The 18,936-nt window shown below is 48.0% G+C and overlaps 3 protein-coding genes across 3 annotated transcripts; 2 read left to right on the top strand and 1 right to left on the bottom strand.

Moving 5' to 3' along the window:
* Positions 1 to 357: 357 nt before the first annotated feature.
* Positions 358 to 3,843, top strand: nut1 (putative RNA polymerase II mediator complex subunit Nut1; the record flags this gene model as incomplete). Its single annotated transcript, XM_025534355.1, has 7 exons — positions 358 to 1,122; positions 1,176 to 1,426; positions 1,476 to 1,538; positions 1,585 to 2,097; positions 2,145 to 2,676; positions 2,736 to 2,760; positions 2,814 to 3,843. Exons 1-7 carry the CDS (start codon positions 486 to 488, stop codon positions 3,841 to 3,843), a joined length of 3,051 nt encoding a protein of 1,016 aa, XP_025383159.1. The 5' UTR covers positions 358 to 485.
* Positions 3,844 to 4,497: 654 nt separating this feature from the next.
* BO83DRAFT_324082 (uncharacterized protein) lies at positions 4,498 to 9,377 on the top strand (the record flags this gene model as incomplete). Its single annotated transcript, XM_025527962.1, has 7 exons — positions 4,498 to 4,939; positions 5,001 to 5,227; positions 5,256 to 5,430; positions 5,490 to 5,573; positions 5,630 to 5,800; positions 5,849 to 6,443; positions 6,503 to 9,377. 7 exons carry the CDS (start codon positions 4,498 to 4,500, stop codon positions 9,375 to 9,377), a joined length of 4,569 nt encoding a protein of 1,522 aa, XP_025383160.1.
* Positions 9,378 to 12,331: 2,954 nt separating this feature from the next.
* BO83DRAFT_393279 (uncharacterized protein) lies at positions 12,332 to 13,264 on the bottom strand (the record flags this gene model as incomplete). The annotated part of the gene is made up of 3 exons (XM_025532973.1): positions 12,332 to 12,650; positions 12,682 to 12,965; positions 13,163 to 13,264. The coding sequence occupies 3 exons, from the start codon at positions 13,262 to 13,264 to the stop codon at positions 12,332 to 12,334; spliced, it is 705 nt and encodes a 234-aa protein (XP_025383161.1).
* Between the last annotated feature and the right edge of the window lie 5,672 nt (positions 13,265 to 18,936).

The raw sequence follows: 18,936 nt of genomic DNA on the forward strand, positions 1-18,936 counted from the left end.
TAATTCCTCCCTCATGGTTTGTGGCGTGAATTGGTATTGTAATTACGGGAATGGGGTCTGACAGGTATCGTTGGACATGACATGACATCGAGCCAAGTCTGGGTCCTTTATATACAGATAAGTCTCATGTGTGTATATACTACTAGATATATAGACACTATCACACTTATACACCTAACTGCGTTGTGGTTGTCTTCCGTCCTTGTCAAGCATACTTCTATACTGAATGTTCTTCAGCCTAGACAGCCACCCATCATGTGACACCTGCTTATCTAATCCCACGTGACCCTCCACGACGTCGTCTAAACAAACGGTTGAAGCTTTCCCCGGAAAGAACCGCCAACAAGGAGGGCCAAGGCACGATGTCCAACGCTACATCAGCGCCGAGTTCGAGTGAACGTGTAAATTGAGTTCCAATATATACCTTCCCGCATGCTTGCTATGCACTCCACAAAGCCAGGTAATCTCGCGAAAATATCTGGAACATGACATCCTCCGAACAATGGGGGACATTCCTCCAACAATGTTTGCTCCACCGGATCGATGCCGCGGAGTTCAAGAACCTCACGCGGCTGCTGATGCAGCGCTCTCCCATTGGTGAAGCCCAGCTGTTGGATGTATTGCTGGAGACGCGCCTCGCAACGGGGATTAAATGGGATCCTCTGCCCCCTTTGTATATTGACTGTCTGTGCAAGATGGGATTGGTGCGGACTTCGACGATGTTGAATTCGCTGCTGAAGCATTCGTCCATTCATGATAGGATGCCGTCGGCTGGTGGTTCGGAGGCAAATGCTGCTGCTGCTGCTGTGCAGGGAAAGCAGAAGCGGAAGTGTTATACTCTGATGACGGATATCAGGGTTGTTCAGGACGCTATGCTTTCTGTTTCGACGGGCACTGCTTCTAAGACTTTTGCTGAGGCTTTGAGTATCTTTGCGTCCATTGTGGATTGGATTCAGGCTGTTGTGGCTTGGCATAATAGTCATTTGGATACCAGTCATCAGACGGGCGGGTTGATGGGTTCGCCTGATGCGGTGTCGTTGTTTGAGAGTCTCGGGATTCTGCTTGCGGCGCTTTCGGGGACGGCTAAGGGGTTGGAGGTTCTGTCAGCGGATTCTCATGAAGGTATTACATCAGGTTTTCTTTCTAGTGTCTGGAAGGTACTGACGGTTCGATAGCGTTGAAGATTAAGCTTGGACAGGCTTTGTCGGCGTATCTTCCCCTCTGTGTGGAAGTATCGCTGCCGCTCCGTAACCGGTTGGATAGCTTGCAGAAGGAGTTCAATCTGTTTGGAGAAGCCCCGTCGAAAGCGTTGGATGTTTCCATGATGGAAAATGTCAATGTCAACTCCCTTCAGTTTGAGGACTCGGTCATGGACGGGCCTGTGATTAATTCCAGAGCAGGTCTCTATGTGTATATCAATGCGATGGTATTTCAGCTGCTGCACAATTATCTGAATATTACTAACTGGATTCTAGCTTGTGGGCCGCCCCTTGGTGGATGATAGCATGCTGCTGAATTTCCTTTCGAATAGATACGGCGTGAGTAGAACTTCGTCTTTATCACAGCACTAGCTAACCATCGCAGGGCCACTATCAAGTTCTCATCGAGGAGCTCATAACGGCGTCGTTCGATGTCCTGTCGAATGCAAGCTACCGCAACGAGTCTAGCCGAACTATGTTCCTGTTCCGCTCGTTTCTGGTGAACAAGCTCCCCACCTTCATCGCGGCCATGCTGGCAGCCTCTATTGTGTCGTTGCCGTTGCCGATGGAGCTTTGCATCAGCCATGCTTTGAGCCGGCTAGATCCAAACACCTTTCCATCGTTCTCGCAGATGTTTGCTATGCAAAGCAACACCGTCTTGTCCGATGTGCGACAAGAGTTCCTGTTCGCGTGTGCCTCGCACAAGTTGATCCCCGAGTCTAGTATTGAGCGCCTGTTGGGCGAGAATCCAATGCAGACTCTCCCTGTCGGTGGCCCTTATAACAAGGATGAGCTCGTCTCGCAGATCAATGCCAATCCAGAGCGCGCGGAGCAATTGATCAACGAGATTGAGTCATTGGAGGGCAACGCAGGTGCGATAGTGGGTGCTATTACAGATGTAGGTCCTCCAGTGATTTTGTTGTAATCAAATACTAACGCAACCAGGTCATGCACCATCTCTGCAACCAAAAAGAGACAATGACATTGAAAAACATCTGCAACTCACTGTCCCGTCGGCCGCAGGCCCTGGACGTGATCTTGCTCTTCCGGAGTTTGAAGCAAGTACTCCAACCGCTCTGCGCTCTGCTAGACGCCTGGCACTGGGACGAGGACCAGGGCGAGAGCCAACCAGTCTACGACGAGTTCGGAAGCATTCTTCTACTCGTACTAACCTTCAAGTTCCGATACGATCTGCGACCGCAAGACATGGGAATCGAAGGTGGCAATTCCTTCGTCTTGCGACTGCTCGAGAACGGCTTCTGCAGCCAGAAGCTTGACGACCTCAGCGAGAAGCAGAACAAGAACCTTGGATCCTGGATCAACGCCTTATTCATGGCGGAGGGTATCAGCGAAGAGACCATGTCCGCCTGCAGTCCGCAGGAATTCTACATGCTAGTGACCACACTCTTCAACCAAAGTCTCAGCGCATGCGAAGCAGGAAAACTCGACTTCGACACCCTCAAGGGCGGCTTCGAATGTAAGCCCTATACCCTCTACCCTCCCCATCTCAATTTCAACAACACTAACAACACGCAGACCTCCTAGAACCCTTCCTCCTCCCGTCCCTTATCCTCGCCCTAAACTGGCTGGCAACCACATCTGGGAATCCGAAAGCGACCCCTCCATCCCACTCAAAGCCCTCCACTCCCTCATAAGCCCAAGCTCCATCTCCGGCGAAGCCAAAGAAATCCACCGAACGGTGTTAAACATCACGGCCCGCTCCCTCGAAGAACAACTCAAGAGCATCCGCGCCCGCCAACCCGACGACACCATCAAACCCATCCTCGAGGCTCTCGAACCCCACCTCTCCTTTCAACGCAGCGGCAGCACCCACCGCAGCGAGCTCGAGTCCTGGACCGCCCACACCCCCGGCGGCCTCCTCGCCAGCATCCGCAGCACCTTTCAATCGCTCATCCTCTGGAGCACCAGCCCAGACATGAGCATGGCCCCACAATCCTACACCCACCGCCAATTCATCGCAGGCATCCACATCCAAGGCTCCATGCGCGTACTATGCGCCTTGATCGACGAACTCAAACTCCAAGCCACCACCTCCCCCACAAACACTACAGGCAGCAGCGACCTCGCCCTCGACATCGCAGCCACCATGATCTGCGCCCCCTTGGCTGACTCCTTCGCCGTCGACCAAAATACCTACTCCCCTCACCACCACATCGACCCTACCAATACGACCAAAGAACTCCCCCCGCGAAACCCCATCCTCACCCCCCGCGGCGCCCTCTACCAGCTTCACGACTCCGTCCCCAAGATCTGCGAAAAGGATCCCCTCCGCGCGGAAATCATCGTGCGGCTCTGGCGCCGCGTCAACGCCGCCCTTACTCCGCCCTCGCAGCTCGACATGAACAATATCATTCAGAACATGCAGCTCGGTGTTGGCGTGGGCGGACCGGGACAAATGGACCTGGATACCTCCGGGGCAGGCGGCCACGAAGAGGAGAGTACGATCAACCAGATGCTGGATAATGCTGTCGCGGCGGGAATGGACGGCGGTGGGGGAGCAGGAGGAATGGGAGGCATGGGAAGTGGGGGGTTGGATACGAGTATTGATGATGTATTGAATGCGGCGGATATGGCGGTGGGGAATCCCGAGTTCTTGGATTTGGATATGGAGGGGCTGTTTTAGGTGTAGTAGTAGTAGTTATTGGTGATGTGTGATGGTGTGCTTATTTTTTATTTTGTATGTGTTGGGATGAGTAGTTGTGGACTACCTGGTTAGGTATGTTTGAAGTGGTCTTAAGTAGTAGTATATATCATTTCTAATGTCCACTTAAGTTGGGTTATTTCCTACATTAAGGTAGTAGCCTCATCTCTCTCTCTCTCTCTCTCTCTCTCTCTCTCTCTCTCTTCCTTTATGAGAAATGTGGCCAACTCAGCCGACCAGCCAGAAATAAAAAGAGTACATATAGTTTGAAAAAGCCTTTAACGTTCAATGGTACCCATACAATATATATGTGCTAGTTATATCTCCAAGTGTTATTCCAGCACACCTCTGAGTACGGAGAGAAAAAGCAAAACCAAGACGTGGGCTACACACGAACCAATGAGGAAATAATTTTGCCGCTCAGCTTGAGCCTACTAGTATTATGTAGTACTTAGCACCAACCTTAGTGTATGCAAGCCAGCTGGAGGTGTTCGCTACGCTACGGACTACCTCGAAGCGGGGCTCAACCCCCCCCCCCCCCCCTTCCCAGCCTCGTTCCTTCCAAATCATTCATCTCACTCTGGCTGAGTCCGACTCTGGACGGGGCAACAACACCCCAAGACTTAATTTCCTAGAATGTTTTCGAGAGTAAAATTCACACTCAACTTGGCGAAAGGAAGTCGACATCGTCGTGAGAAGCATACAAAAGCAGACGAACAGCCTGATTCCCCTCCGGATCGGGTCGTATCGATTGCTGCTGTTGACGTGTCCACGCCAGATGCCGAATCTTCTACTCCCGCAAGAGCAAACCTTTGGGAGGTTGCCGGAGAAAAGCTAGATGAGAAAGACCGACTTGCTCTCGGTCTGGAGAGTTCACTACCTATCACAAATGCCATCGAACACGTCATAAAGATCACGGAAGAGAAGTACCGCGAGTACAAGGAAGGTGGGCTCAAGATTCGCAAGCGCAACGGGGGACACATCAACGTCCGCGATGCCGCCAAAAACATCATACTCCACGCATTGCAGGCACAGGACTTTGTCTCTACACTGGTGTCTTATGATCTGACTTGCCATGGTGAGTCGTCTAATTCGGTCTTTGTTCCGGGCTTATACTATGCATATCTACTAACATTCAGGCTCAGCGTCAATTGCATGGTCAGTTGTTTCGCTTGGTCTGACGATGATCAAAAACGACATTGAGCGTCGGGACGACATCTTTCACGCAGCCGAGTATCTCACCGGCATTCTTTCCTATTATGCAATCCTTGAAAATCATTATCGAGACAGAAAAGTGGAAAGCGACCGAGGGTTAGAAGAAGCTTTGGTTGAAGTCTACACGGCTATTCTGCAATACACGGCAGAGGTGAAAAAGGCAGAAAATGAAAGCAAAGCTGGTTTGTGGTCTAGAGGAGGTTCTCCATGTGGTGATAGAGACTGATTCCTTGAGAGCCCGCGTGGGACAAAGTATTAGGGCCCTTGTTCAGGAGCCACTGAAGGAGCTCAAGGAAACTGTCGAAAAGAAAGAGCAGGCTGTTTTGAGGTGGGCAGATCTTACGGTAGCTCTAGGTATTACTACCATCCGCTTGCTATCATCAACATATTTGAGGTCTTGCTCATCGTTACAGACCACAGGAAACAAGCCGAAAGCATGCTCGACGGAATAGACGAGGCGATTGAAAGGCTGAAGGTTATCCAGTCGCACACTAGGAGTAAGATAACTGCCAAGTGTTGCTCTTCTAAGAAGGGCATATTCTAATAGCAGCAGGCTTGCAGGACCGAGAGATACTCGACTGGCTGTCCACGGCATCCTATTCAGATCCCCAGAATAACACTCAAAACCGCAGGGCAGCAAACACGGGAAAATGGTTTCTAAACATGCCCGGGTATGAAATGTGGAAGTTCACGCCCGGAAAGTTATTTTGGCTTTATGGAGCAGGTGCGTTCAATTGATCTTCATGACAACAAAACTAACTCTTAGTATAAGTCGGCTGCGGAAAATCGGTTCTCTGTTCTACAGTCATTCAAGATATCGAGGAATTTTGCAGGTCTGACACTTCCAGGAACTATGCCTACTGGTACTTTCAATTCAGCAATGTCGAAACACAGAAGATGTACAATATGATCAGGTCCATACTGCGACAATTCATGCCGCCAATTCTTCCCGGATCCATAATCAAACTCTGGGAAGAACATTGTCACCGAGGTAGTAAGCCCCAACAGCGAAAACTTGCAGATATCCTCGACGATGTGCTTGAAGCTTCTCAGGGTGAGTGTTTCCTTATCCTCGATGCTCTGGATGAGTGCCCCGCGACTGGGGATAACGAACGGAGCTCGCTCTTGCAATTTCTTGAGGAGTTGTTAACAAAGCATCAAACCAAATTGCACATTCTTGCCACCAGTCGACCAGAGCCTGATATACGCTCGAGGCTGGAACAATATCAAAGGGTGGATCTGGAGGCTGGGTTGAGTGGAGATGTAGAAACTTTCGTCCGTGCTCAAGTTGCCCATGGCAGGTTGTGTGAATGGGGCGAGTCGCTTAAGAAACGAACTCTGGAGAGATTGCTTGAGATTCCGGAACGGTATGTTCAATTTGTCAGCGAATATGTGTACAGTACGATTAATATGTGAGATTGAACAGGCGCTTTCGCTGGGCTGATTTGCAGATAAAGCGGCTGGAAAAGTCCAAAACCGAGGAAGCATTCCAGAAGGCTCTTGATTCCATCCCAGTCACACTTGAGGACACCTATAAAGATACCCTCGAGAGGATATCACCGGATGATCGGGAAGCAGCCCGCACAATATTGGTCTGGCTCAGTTTCTCTGCCGTCCCGCTGGATCTGAAGACTATCGCGGCTGTTGTGTCTTTCCGCTTCCCGGAAGACGTTGTGACCACCTGTACTACTTCTCTAGTTACCGTGAGCATCTCCGATGATACTGTGAGGCTGGCCCATTTCTCCGTGAAAGAGTTTCTGGTACGCAATGAAGCTGAAAGTCACTGGTATCATTTCTCGGCCATTTCTGGTCATAACGCCATAGCAACTAAAACGATCGACTGTCTGCTCGAAACTACCGAAATCCTAAACCAGACCACCGCCTTACGACAGCCACTACTGATCTACGCTGCGAGATACTGGGGTCGTCATCTGGCAGAAGTAGGGGAATTATACGCCACGGGTACGGGCCTTCAGAAAAAGGTTGACCGCCTGTTCACAGAGCGTCATGTTTATTTCAACTGGGTTCGCTTGGTTAATGTCGAATTCAAATTCGTGTGGCGTAAATCATTCGAGGAGGTGCAATCACCTCTGTATTCTGCATCACGAAGAGGACTCAAACCGACGGTTGAGATGCTGCTTGCACAAGGTGCAAATCCAATGGGATCAGGACTTGAGGTAAGGAACAATGCATTGCTAGCAGCCGCGCGTGGGGGCCATTTGGAGGTTCTAGAATTGCTGCTCGATAAAGTGACAGAGATACCTCGAGGAGTGACTGAACGCATGCTGAATTTTATTTACGCCACCGAGTCCGACAAAGACAAGTTAACAATGATTCTAGACCTGCTTTGGGACAAGGGTGCTTTGCATGATCAATCAAGAGCGTCGCTTAAGATTATTGATGGGAGACTAGTTGAGAGAGCAGCTAAGAATTGGATGTCGGCACAGATAGTAATGAGCTGCCTTCTGGATCGAAAAGAGAAAATGGGCGTCAAAATAACTAAGGAGTTGCTGAGAGCTGTGCTGGAAAATTTACACTGCGGCAACAAAACCATGCACTTGCTTCTAGAAAAGTGTGACGCGGATATTAGACTTACCCCATCATTGGTGCAGCAGGGTGTGTCTCCGTTGAATATTGGTGCCATGATTGCCATATTGAATAAGCAGGCGAAGAATGATATCAAGCTGGATGAGGAATGGGCTGAAGCTTTTGCGAGAGGAAAGAAAGAAACAATGGAGCTGCTTTTGCAGGAGCGTGGTGAAGAAATCCGAATCACCCAGAAAGTGCTCATTTCGGCTGCCAGGTCTGCATGCGATCCACAGACAGTGAAACTACTTCTAGCCAGGCGAGAGCCGGAAACAGTCATTGATAAAGAGATATTCTTAGCCGCTGCAGAGAACGGCTCAAAGGGCAGTGAAATCATGGATGTCTTGCTTGAGGAGTGTGGGCAGGACACCATCGTTGATGAGGAGATTATTCAGAGAATTGTGCAAAACCCTAACCAAGGGGTGGCAATGCTGAAGATGCTCCTGTGCAGACAACAAGCGGGATTTGTGGTCACTGAGCAAATATTATGCGACGCTGCCCGATATCACGATCAGGAAATGTTGGAGCTTCTGGTGAACAATACCGGTGGTTCTGGTCTCCCCATCACAGAGGAGACATTACGCTCTGTAGCTGATAATCATTGGCGTGGACGGAGCTTGATTGGATATCTATATGATCTCCTGGGCCACAGTCTTCCGGTTTCAGAAGATGCATTATTATCTGTTGCCGATATAGGTTCTTCCACAGCGGACTATGTATTCGCATTCATCTTGAAGAGATGGCCAGATTTTCCGGTAACTGATCGACTACTGGAAGCGGCATGTACTCTCCCTAACTCCATGAGTCTGTTATTGGATCGGCGGTGTGACTGCCTTCCAATTAAACAGATGATCCAAAAAATAGCAACAGACGGAGACAGGCGCAGTGGAAGGGTGCTGGGAAAGCTTCTCGACCGGCGGCTTGTGGGAGTGGATGAATGGCTGATGGAAACAGTCACTGGTAACAGTCATACCCTAAACGTCATTCACAAGAGAGATCCGGACTTCCCTGTGACACCAAACATAATTACCAAAATTGTACAAGACAGGGATGCAATGGATATCCTGCTCGATAGGCAAAACAACCAAGTTTTAATTACAGAAGAAGTGGTTAAATCTTCATTGTTGGGGAGGCGTCCCAGATCTGTCATACGCTTACTTCTCAGTCGACTGGGATCAGAAGCTGTGCCAATTACAGAGGATATCCTGATCTATGCTATTCAAAACAACAACATTTGTCAGGCAAACCAGAACATCAGGGCTCTCGAGTTGTTTCTTGAACAGCGCCGTGACCTCAACCTTAACGCAGTCTGGGAAGCAATATGGCAGGACCCTGAAATCGACCCAGTATCTTTGGCACAGGCAGCAGGAGCTCTACTACGATATGTCAGCTTTGAAGTTTCGACACCAATGCTGGAGATGCTTCCATCTTTGCCCCGGCAAGACTATGTTTCGTATCGCCCTTTTGACGATTTCATCCGAGCCTGCATGCAGCACCGGATACCGTTACCCACCACTGAGGCAGCAGTCGAGTTGATCGTGGAAAGAGCAAGTTTCGATACAGTTGAGATATTCTTCGAGGATTACCCTGGTGTTCCTGTCACTGACAAGCACATTGCAGCCGCCAAGAGGAATCCACGAGAGGACGTGGATAAGGATGAGTTGGTCTCGCTTCTTATATCTACCAGAAAGAGTTATTCTAAGGGGCACAAGTGATTGTCGTGTCTGTGTTTTGGTTTCATCTTTTATAGCAAGTGTAAATATCATTTTTGAATCAGCTATTGTCCGTTGCCACCTCACTAGACACACACCCACCCCTACATCAAGCACCTCTCTCCACTTTGTATCTTAATGTCAGCTAACTACGCGGTTCATCCATGCTGCAAATTCCTATACTCCGTTTGCCCGACAAGCGATAGCTTTACAACTTATCATTCAATCTGTTGCACCTGGGAATCTCTGGTATCAGTCATCCCAGAAGCCTTCCACGAATGTCTCCTCCAGGTTTGGATCCGTTCTGGATAATAGCCAACGTAAGCGGAAAGACGTATAGTGATGTGAGATATAAACCCTAATTACTTGTATACTGTTAAATAGTTTATCTAGTGTTCCTAAGTGAAGTATTTCATCATCGTTCTGTTAGTTACTTCCAGGTCGGGGAATGTCTATGTTATCAATAGTTTACGCTATGTACTACTAGTAAATTTATATATATATATATCGTGACCACAGTACGCATACTTCAACTTCGCTAAGTTCGTAGGATTCTACATACACTATGATTTTGATCTTATACCATAACATTTACTCATCTTCATTTATATCAAAATAGTACAGTACATGCTATAAAGGAAGGAAGGAAGGGAGGAAGAAAGCTTGTCTACCAATTAGTCAGGTTCACTTTATATTTAGTACACTTCCTTCCTTGATTGACTCTCTACCGAAGTTGTGGATGGAATATTGGCAATGGATATTTCCTGGTGGATTATGGGGTTCGTATTTGTAAGAGGGATATGCACAAAGGATTTGTGTGCATCCTTGTTAGTAACAGCTTGTAGAGGTTGGTTGAATCGAGCCATCATGGTTGTTGCGTGTCTACTGTGTTACAGGGGGGGGGAAGGGGGTGGGTGAACTATGATGATCATGCAGGTTTGTGAGGGATGTACTATCGCATGATATTATAAAACCAAGTTTGAGTGGTGGCAGTGCTTAATTATTTTTGAATAGTAGGAGAATTATCTACTATTTACTAATAACACTACTTATACTATTTAGTAGAAAGTTGAGGACTGATATGAGAATACACATGTTGAATGTGTCTCGTCCTAGCTGCAAATATATATTGTCGTCCGTGGAGGACGATAATCTTTCTATAGTGGCACATAATATTGTCCATAAACATGCAGGTCCGCAGTCGCGTTTTAGTAGAATGATATGCTTGGCAATAATTGTTCCTATAATGAGGCATGCACGCAGACATATAACCATCCGAGGTATAGGCTGCGTGACGCGTCACATCTGCCCGATCACAAGCAATAGAATGGCAGCATTATTGAATACGGAATCAAAGGTCCAGACAGCGGTGGATAGCCCTTCTTCATGCAGCAGAGAGCAAACAATGAAGCCCTGTCGGAATGGGCCAGAGTGTTCTTCAGCCCGAGGACAAACAATGGACAAATAGCCTAGGCCCTGACAAGCATTGACATATGCCAGCCTCATGTACAAGGTACCTGGGGGTACTTTCATCCCGCAGAAACACGACTGGTTGCCAAAATAGAAAGTACCCGATGTGACAATGCAGTCAAGTCACACCGCACGTGAAAGGGCAGAAGAACGTGCGCGTCGAAGCGATCATTGGCTGCCGGGACGAAAATATTCCCACGAGTAAAGCTGCATGGTTTGGTTAGCGTGCATGGCACTAGGCTGCTTATCCGTGTTGGGAAGTGAATGAGGCATCCTGAATGGCTCGTGCTTTTTTTTTATATTGTTTGCCGGTATGCACCTACTGCAGTAGCTGTTCTTCTAGCATGGGTCTAATCTGCAAATTCTTCCTAGGGACCCCCGATAGTGTTGCTGGTTTGGGTAAGTTGGTCCCCGACAGAAGGCACCCACCTAGTTCACATACCGACATGCGGCGTCCCTCCGTCGGTATTTCTTCTTCTGGGCCTATCAATAGTCGGCGGACATTTGCCCTTCTCTGGTTCAAGGGACACGGCTGGCGTGGCAGTGGCGGCAGAGGGGTTATTCTTCAGCGCACATTAGTCTCTTCTTCGGGCTATCCTGCGGCGTGACATTGCGGTCTTACATTCCCAGTCGCAATCATCTCACCCGCAAAGGCTGACACTAACCTTTAGCCCATTGCGGAGAAGACCTGGAGGTCGGATAGTTGGAGTACATAGCTTAGCATAAGCCGTCGGGAATATATGGCTCGTGCTTGGCTTCCCGACTTCCCGGAGGTCTAATCTAATTCCTATAGAATAAGATGTCAAAGTGACCCTTAATAGAGACAAAGTGTTCCATGCTCAGATTCAATTACTCCGTACACACGCTGATATGATCGAGCAATGGATCACCGTGGCTCGGTGAATGAAGCTAGTGCGACCGGCACTGGCTAGAGCAAACTGACAGCTACCAATCGGTTAGTCCCTCACAAAAGAGGAAAAAGAAAATGGATCGCACGCTGATCCCGGAGCTGAACCACCTGTCTAGGCAACCTGGCGCCTCCACCCGCTATATCATGCATGCATCTGAAAATCCTGCCTCACTGTGAGACTAGACGACGCATTCACCGAGTAGTCCGGACGCCATGACAGAAGAAAACAGATAGCTACCTACTAGTTGGCTCCAGGCTACATGCAGGTCCCTGAAGAATTTAATCGCGCGGGCGAGCGGTAATGCACGAAGCGTTCCATTTCCAAAAAGCAAGATAGAACGTACTTTGTTGAGCATTGTATGATGCTAATTCTGGTTCTTCGGATGGCCGTGCGCTCGTGTGAAATCAAGGCATTGAGTCCATGAGTGGAGAGGCACGGGGCAATGGCTGGAAGGATATACCGCTAATTCGCTCTTTGGTCTGAAGAGGTATCATTGGCGATGAGGATCCACTTAGTCTGCTGTGCGTTGTCGGCGACTTGGCCATCCTAGTGTCAGAGAGCATGAAGTTGATCTATCTACTCCGTGCTCGATATGCTGTTGCCGGAAATGTCAGTGTAGAAGTCATTGTGGATCAGATCAGCCAGTCGAGCGTGCGCTGTCATGCACATTGAGCCAGGATACAATGGCGGTCGATCTAGACGCACGAGGAGCCAGATCCTGTCAAAGTGACGGCTGGTGTGTGCTCCAAGCCACGAGCAGTCACATAGACCAGATGCGCGCACTCGATCTCGACTATCGGAAAGAGGGCTCCACATTTGCGACTCGATCAGATTGATCCAGTTAATGCTCTGTCGGCAGGACGGTTCCACGGGTTTCTCAGGTAGATGGCCGAAACTCCGCAAAGTGAGTAGCGAGTACAGCGTACCATGGGAATAGCATCTCGCTCTGTTTCACGTCTCCATTAGCGACCGAAGATCCAGATGTGCTCAACTGTGGGCCAATGGGGCGGGAGGGTAAAGGGATTATTGGCGGATGTGCAGTCAGGCAGGAGGAAGAGTCGGCCGTGGCGCATTGCTCGTGGATGGCAAAACGAGTAGATACAGGAAGCGAATACCAAGATCGAGCAAGGAGGACGATCAGTGTGATGTGATGGTCGGAAATGAAATCCAAGGAAGTGATGAAGAAAGTAAATCTTCCAAACCACCTGATCTGGCGACACGTGAGGGTTCCTGAGATCTCAGGCAGCCGCGCAGGCACAAAAAAAAGAGAAAGACACAACTGCATCCTTCCAAAGGAGACAGACACCCTGGAATTCCCCCTTCCTTATTCCCCTGAAGCGATAAGGCTACTAGCTAGATATCGGGTCACTTACACGATCCCTACACACGACCTTACTGAATACGTACCCTACATTCATCCACGCCCGCGACGGACGGATCGTCTCTCCCTCCCGACGCGACGCGGTCGGTTAATCCGCGTTCATCCAGGGAACGCCTCCTCCTATCCATTTCCTTCCGCTGGCACAGGGGAAAGACTAGGACAGAACACGGCTAGCCTTGGGCGGGCTCAGGTTCAGTTGTGACTCGAGCCGTCCCGCGTTGCTGCGGTTTCCTATGTGGGGGGGGAAAGAGCTGTCGTAGTGGAAGTGATTCACACCGAGCATCCCGTCCTTAAAAAACGGGCGATGGATGAGAGACGGAATCTAACAATTTTAGTGCCTAGCGGTGGGGATTCCTGGGCCTGCCATCCGCCAGAGTGATTTAATGAGGTCAAAGTAATTTCGGAGTCAGTCCTGTTCGGTTCTAGTATGTGTGAGCCAGAGCAGATCCCGTTGTCGTTCTTGTGCTGCTAGTCTAGGCGCATACTATACTTGCCTGCCTAGCACACAGTCACCCCCCTCTTTCGGAGAATGCTTTGATGTCCTGGCTCCAGAACGGCTGATGCATTGATGTTAGTCTTTCCTCGGTCCTAGCCACATTGTTCGTAGCTGAGCCCTGTGGTATCTGCAAACCGACTTCCTCGAAACCCAAGGAGATATATACACTCGCTAAGGCAAGGTGACAGGGAAGAAGTAGCACTGACCCTCGTTTAGTTTACAAGCCAACCCCTCACCAAATTAGTCCCGCATACAGCGACGGGCACGTGTTGTTTCTAGACCTGGCGGATGAACAAGCCTTGTCCTCCAGCTGAGCCTGAATGAGACTCCCTTTATTCGAAAGAGGATCCTGGAGAAAGGATGACCGCTTTGCCCTCAACTAACCTGTCAACCTAAACCCACTCGGGAAATTCCCACTCGGATTTAGCGCTCCTTTGGTCTGGACTCAAGCTTGCCGGCATCAACGGTCGGGTGTCAGCAGTCAGCACGTCCTTCGAGCTAACTAACCAACTATGTACGGCTGCTGTGTATGTGAGTGTGTGTGCCTGTGGGACAACGCTGGCTACATGCCTAATGCCCACATAGTATAATATAATGTGATGATCATTCCTTTGTGCCACGGGAGTAGTCGGAAATCATCCGTTTACGACCTGTCATTCCCTTCGTAGAAGTGGGGGCCAAGGTAGTAAGTAATAACTAAGTCGTAGTAGCAGTAGCAGTAGCACCAAAACCGGCGTCGTACTTCATGCATCCCGTCTCAGGATGTCTTTGTTCCTCGTCTGACTTCGAACCTAATCGATACGAAAACTACTATATGCCGTGTAAGCGTCACTCAAAAACAAAAAAATCCTAACGGAAGACGCGGACTCCATTCCGACAGGAAGAGTTACTCGATCTGGCATTACGCACTGTAACACTAACCACCTCCACCTAGCCTACAAACTAGACCTAGACCTAGACCTACTTCAGACATACTACTCCTACTACAGTACTACTGACTTCATACCTATCACCTCCCAACCTTCACCCAACTAACCATGCATGCGAGATCCAAACTAGTAAGTCCTTTCCCCCCCTCATGTATGCGCACCCCGATCAAATCGTGGCGATCAGACCCGAGAACCAAGCTGACGGACTCCTGCGGCAGAAGGAAATATCGCGCTGCGCCCCTCATCGGCTCATTTTTGGGTACGTATGTATGTATGTATGTATGTATGTATGCACTAATGAATGATGATGGCTGTGTGGGGGATTAGCGATACATCGTACAGATATCTGTCTATCTGCATGCTTGCTTATCTATGAAATTGCTTCTTTGCCTGATAGATAGTCGGATGGATAGTTATCAGCCCGTTTTCTTAGGCGGGATGTCACGGTTCGCTTGGTTGATGGTACTAACTGGCTAGTGTTGTATCTGAGCGCGCGGTGGAGAAGGAGAAGGAGAGTGAAGGATATAGAGTTCGAGAGACGTACGCCATCAAAAGGAAATATTCAACACGACAAAGAATGTGTAGTGACAATGCCAAGGGAAGATCTACGGGTACAATTGGGGGGTGGGGGAGTCGTGACTGGCAGTGACTTATTTTGTAGATGTGAGAGGGAAGTGGTTGATTCCTCGGTTCATCTTGATTCATAATAGTAGTTATAGCTCGGAGACTCCCATACCATGTGTGTATGTGTGGATGTCGGAGTGGCAATGGTCCGGTTCCTAAGTATGGAGAATCAATAATCAGGTGGCTAAGTAAGCCATCTGTCTACTCCTGCGGAATTATAAGCCGTATGTAGACAATGCATGATGCATCTAGTTCTCTCGTGTCTTGAAAGCAATGAAGATCATTATTATTTTTTATGAGTTTCATGAGCCTATGTACTGATGCATCTGTAAGCGTGTTTTTATATATCGATCGGTGGTGGATACGGGCACAGGCGGGGGTAATGGTAGTAACTAAGGCTGTGCGCGATTGCCCTTGCGTCGTAGATAATCCGGTGCCACAAATAACTTCCCTCAAATCAGTGCACAGGCAATCTGGAGATGCTAGCTTCAATGTGACTTAATTGTCTATCACTGACGTAGGTGTGTAATTTGTTTCTAAAACAACCAGGAGAGGAGATCAGTCACCGCCCTATAGAACTACGTACTACGTATCTAGATCGCCGTCACAGTTGCACACAGGGTTGAACTGCAGGTACAGAATAGAGTACACATGGTAGGTCATCAGGTGAGACATGTGAATCCCTTCGCAAAGATTGTACGACTAGAATTGAGGAGCTTTACTTGTTTGCTCCAATTGTTGTGATCTCGATGTTACTATCGGCAATTGGCTGGTTGTTATCCGATATCGATTTGGTTCCATGGAACCGCGTAACCGACCGAGTTAGTAAGTTCATAACCTAGGAAATGCTCGAAAATGCTCGAAAATGCTCGACTTGGCAATGTCTCTCTTGTGTGATCACCACCCCGAAACCCTACTTACATAGTACTGGTATCCGCACAGCTAAGAATTGAGCCTGGAGCATCTCCCCGGCCGTCAGAAACGACAAGAAAGCCGGGCCAGCAGCTGGGGAGAGCTCGTTGGCTCGGCAGTGGATTAGCCTGTGGGTCGGGAGAATGATGCATCCTTAGTCTTCATCCTTTTTTCATTGCTTTGGGTTGCCCGTTTCCCCGTGACAGTCGATAGGTCACTTTCTCATCCTATTGGCCCCTCATCTTGGCTGCTCCTCTCTTCCTTCTTTTGCCGGGCCCTGATTGACGCGGATTGTCGTCCATCGGTTTCTATTTCGAGACCGTTACTTTCTCGGCCAATGGTGCTCTGCACTAGTTTTTTTTCCACCAGGTAACAAGTAACCCAAGTAAGAAGGGCCTAATTCGGATAATCCTGAATTTTTAGATCGCCACTGGTTAGGTTTCCTTTTTTGCCCTATTCTTTCTGGTCTTGCTCGCTTGCTTGCTTGAAGTTCGCCTCTGTGGACCGGATGACTAGGAGCAAGAGGCGAAAAGCTGAACGCCGAATAACTATCTCGATGCCTAGGCCGAATACGCAGGGTAATCCCAAAGAGGATACTGTACAGCAAGCAGCCAGAACGGGCCGCTGCGGAAGCTGTCGAGGCAATTGAAACATCCAAAAAGTACCCGACCAATCAATTACAGGATGGGCTGTGGGAATAGGAAAAAGTAAAGCCAGACGGGTGCATGATGGCCTCGAGAAAGTTCTCGAGAGGTCCCAGTGGGATGGTTACTGCCTTGTCGATCTCTAGTCGAGTCTCCTCCTTTCCGTCCCCCATCCAGTCTGCGACGTCCCAAAATTTCGACATTTCCGACTTTTGACTTTCCACTCAACTCAGTGTGCTTTTTCCCCCATACTTTCGTACTATTTCCCTTACTAATCGTTTCCGTTCTTCCATCTCTGCTTCAATTGATGGTAACTCCGGATCCAAGAATATGAGGGATTCAGTAACCACCGTGACGAGGTGCTTGTTTTGCTTCAATTCTTGGAAAGGAAAGGGGGGGAGACGTGACTTTGATTAAGAGCTGCGTATACAAACGTGAGGGGATGCCGTGGCTTTTTTTTGCCACCACTTAAAGTATGTTTGTTCGGTTACTAAGGTAGGTAGCGACCCGAAAGGAATACATACATACATATAGACATACATACATAAATTGCCCAGACAGAAAGTGAAAAAAAATAAAGAGAGTCAATTCTTATTACTTATCACTTGCAAACTATATATCTCAGCATCATTTTAATCATCATCTTTCCTCTTCCAGCAGTACTACTACTAAGTAAGTAGTAGCTAGACTACGGAGTTAGTTAGACAGGCCAAACTACTGCCAGCAATACTGGGCCCTTAAAAAACTCAAACCCCTGTTTGTCCATACACAAAGTCCATCTTTATCCCCACTTACCAATCCTCCATCTCGGTGGGCCTGCCCTAACGAGGTTTAGCGGCAACTTCAAAGAGAAAAAGAAGATACGTAGAGAGAGAGAGAAAGAGCAAAAGGATGATGTGCTTGCATAAATTAAAAACAATCCGTATATATTAAATTTTAATTTATTCAACGAAAGATCAGTGGATAGAGGGATTTAATTTTATGTTTTGATTTTAGTCTTCGAGTCGAATCAAAATTAGAAGAATACCATAGCTCGCGCGTTATTAATTTGGAGAAGGGGGAAAGAAGGAAGGAAGGAAGGAAGGAAAAAAGGAGGGGGGTTGTTGCTTGCCCGCCTGTCAAAGTGCTCACTTGCACGCACTAAACACAATTAGTACGGAAGGTGTAAGCAGACTCTTTTTTCTTATTTGTCTTCCATTTCCTTTTTGATTAATCCTTTTACCCCTCAAAAAGTACGTACGTACGTACTACACTGCCGAGAGCCAAGCCATAGTACTAGTAGGGGGGGGAAGAAAAGAAGAAAAAGGAAAAGGCAAGGTCCGCTGTGGCCGTTTTTAATATGCTGACGGAGACCTACTGTACTTACACCTACCTGCCTGAGTTTGGTTTGATTGACTGATTGACTGACTTGACAGGACGGGCTTCCGCACTAGTAGTCCACCAGTTATTGGTAGTGTAGGTGGCTAGTAGGCTTTAGGTGGATGATGGGCTTCTGTTAAGTACACAAGTGAACTTACCTACTTACTACACTACTGACTTAGGCTTGGAAAGTACGTACGTATTCTAACTAAGAGTATAGTGGTATACCTTTTTTTTTTTTTACTTCAGGTTTAGTTCAATTCCGGAGAAACAAACCACTGGAGATGTGGATGGATATTAGGAGTATCGCGATCGCGATCATATCATGGGGTGGGATTTTCTTTTATTGTTATCACATATTTTATTATTATTTATCGGACGGGAGAAAAGAGGCAAATTAGATAAAAATAAAAATTACATTGCATGATGGTTTGGACAGATAGATAGGTCGTGCCGTAGTAGCACCCTGGAACTGGCACCGGTTGTGTGATGGCAGATCATAACCGTTTAGGCAGGACTAGAAGGTTAGCTGCGTGCGTTGCGGGCGGCCACTGGTTGGTTTTGGGTTCCTCGGAAAAAGGCAGTTTGGGGAGAAAAGGGGAAAATCAAAATAACTGGGAAAACAAAAAAAAAGAAGACCGAGAAAATAGAAAGATGAAAATAAGAAAATACTACTGCACATGAATAGGTCGTAGAGGGAAAATAGAATAGAAAATGAAAAAATAGAAAGAATAGAAAGAACGAAAAAAAAAAAAGAAAAAAAAAGATCAGACCAGACCAGACTCAATTCCGATTGGGATAAGGAAAAATAAAAATAAAAATAAAAAAGAACAGGG

Source organism: Aspergillus eucalypticola (genome assembly GCF_003184535.1).
Source record: "Aspergillus eucalypticola CBS 122712 chromosome Unknown BO83scaffold_36, whole genome shotgun sequence".
In the NCBI taxonomy this organism is placed as follows: domain Eukaryota; kingdom Fungi; phylum Ascomycota; class Eurotiomycetes; order Eurotiales; family Aspergillaceae; genus Aspergillus; species Aspergillus eucalypticola.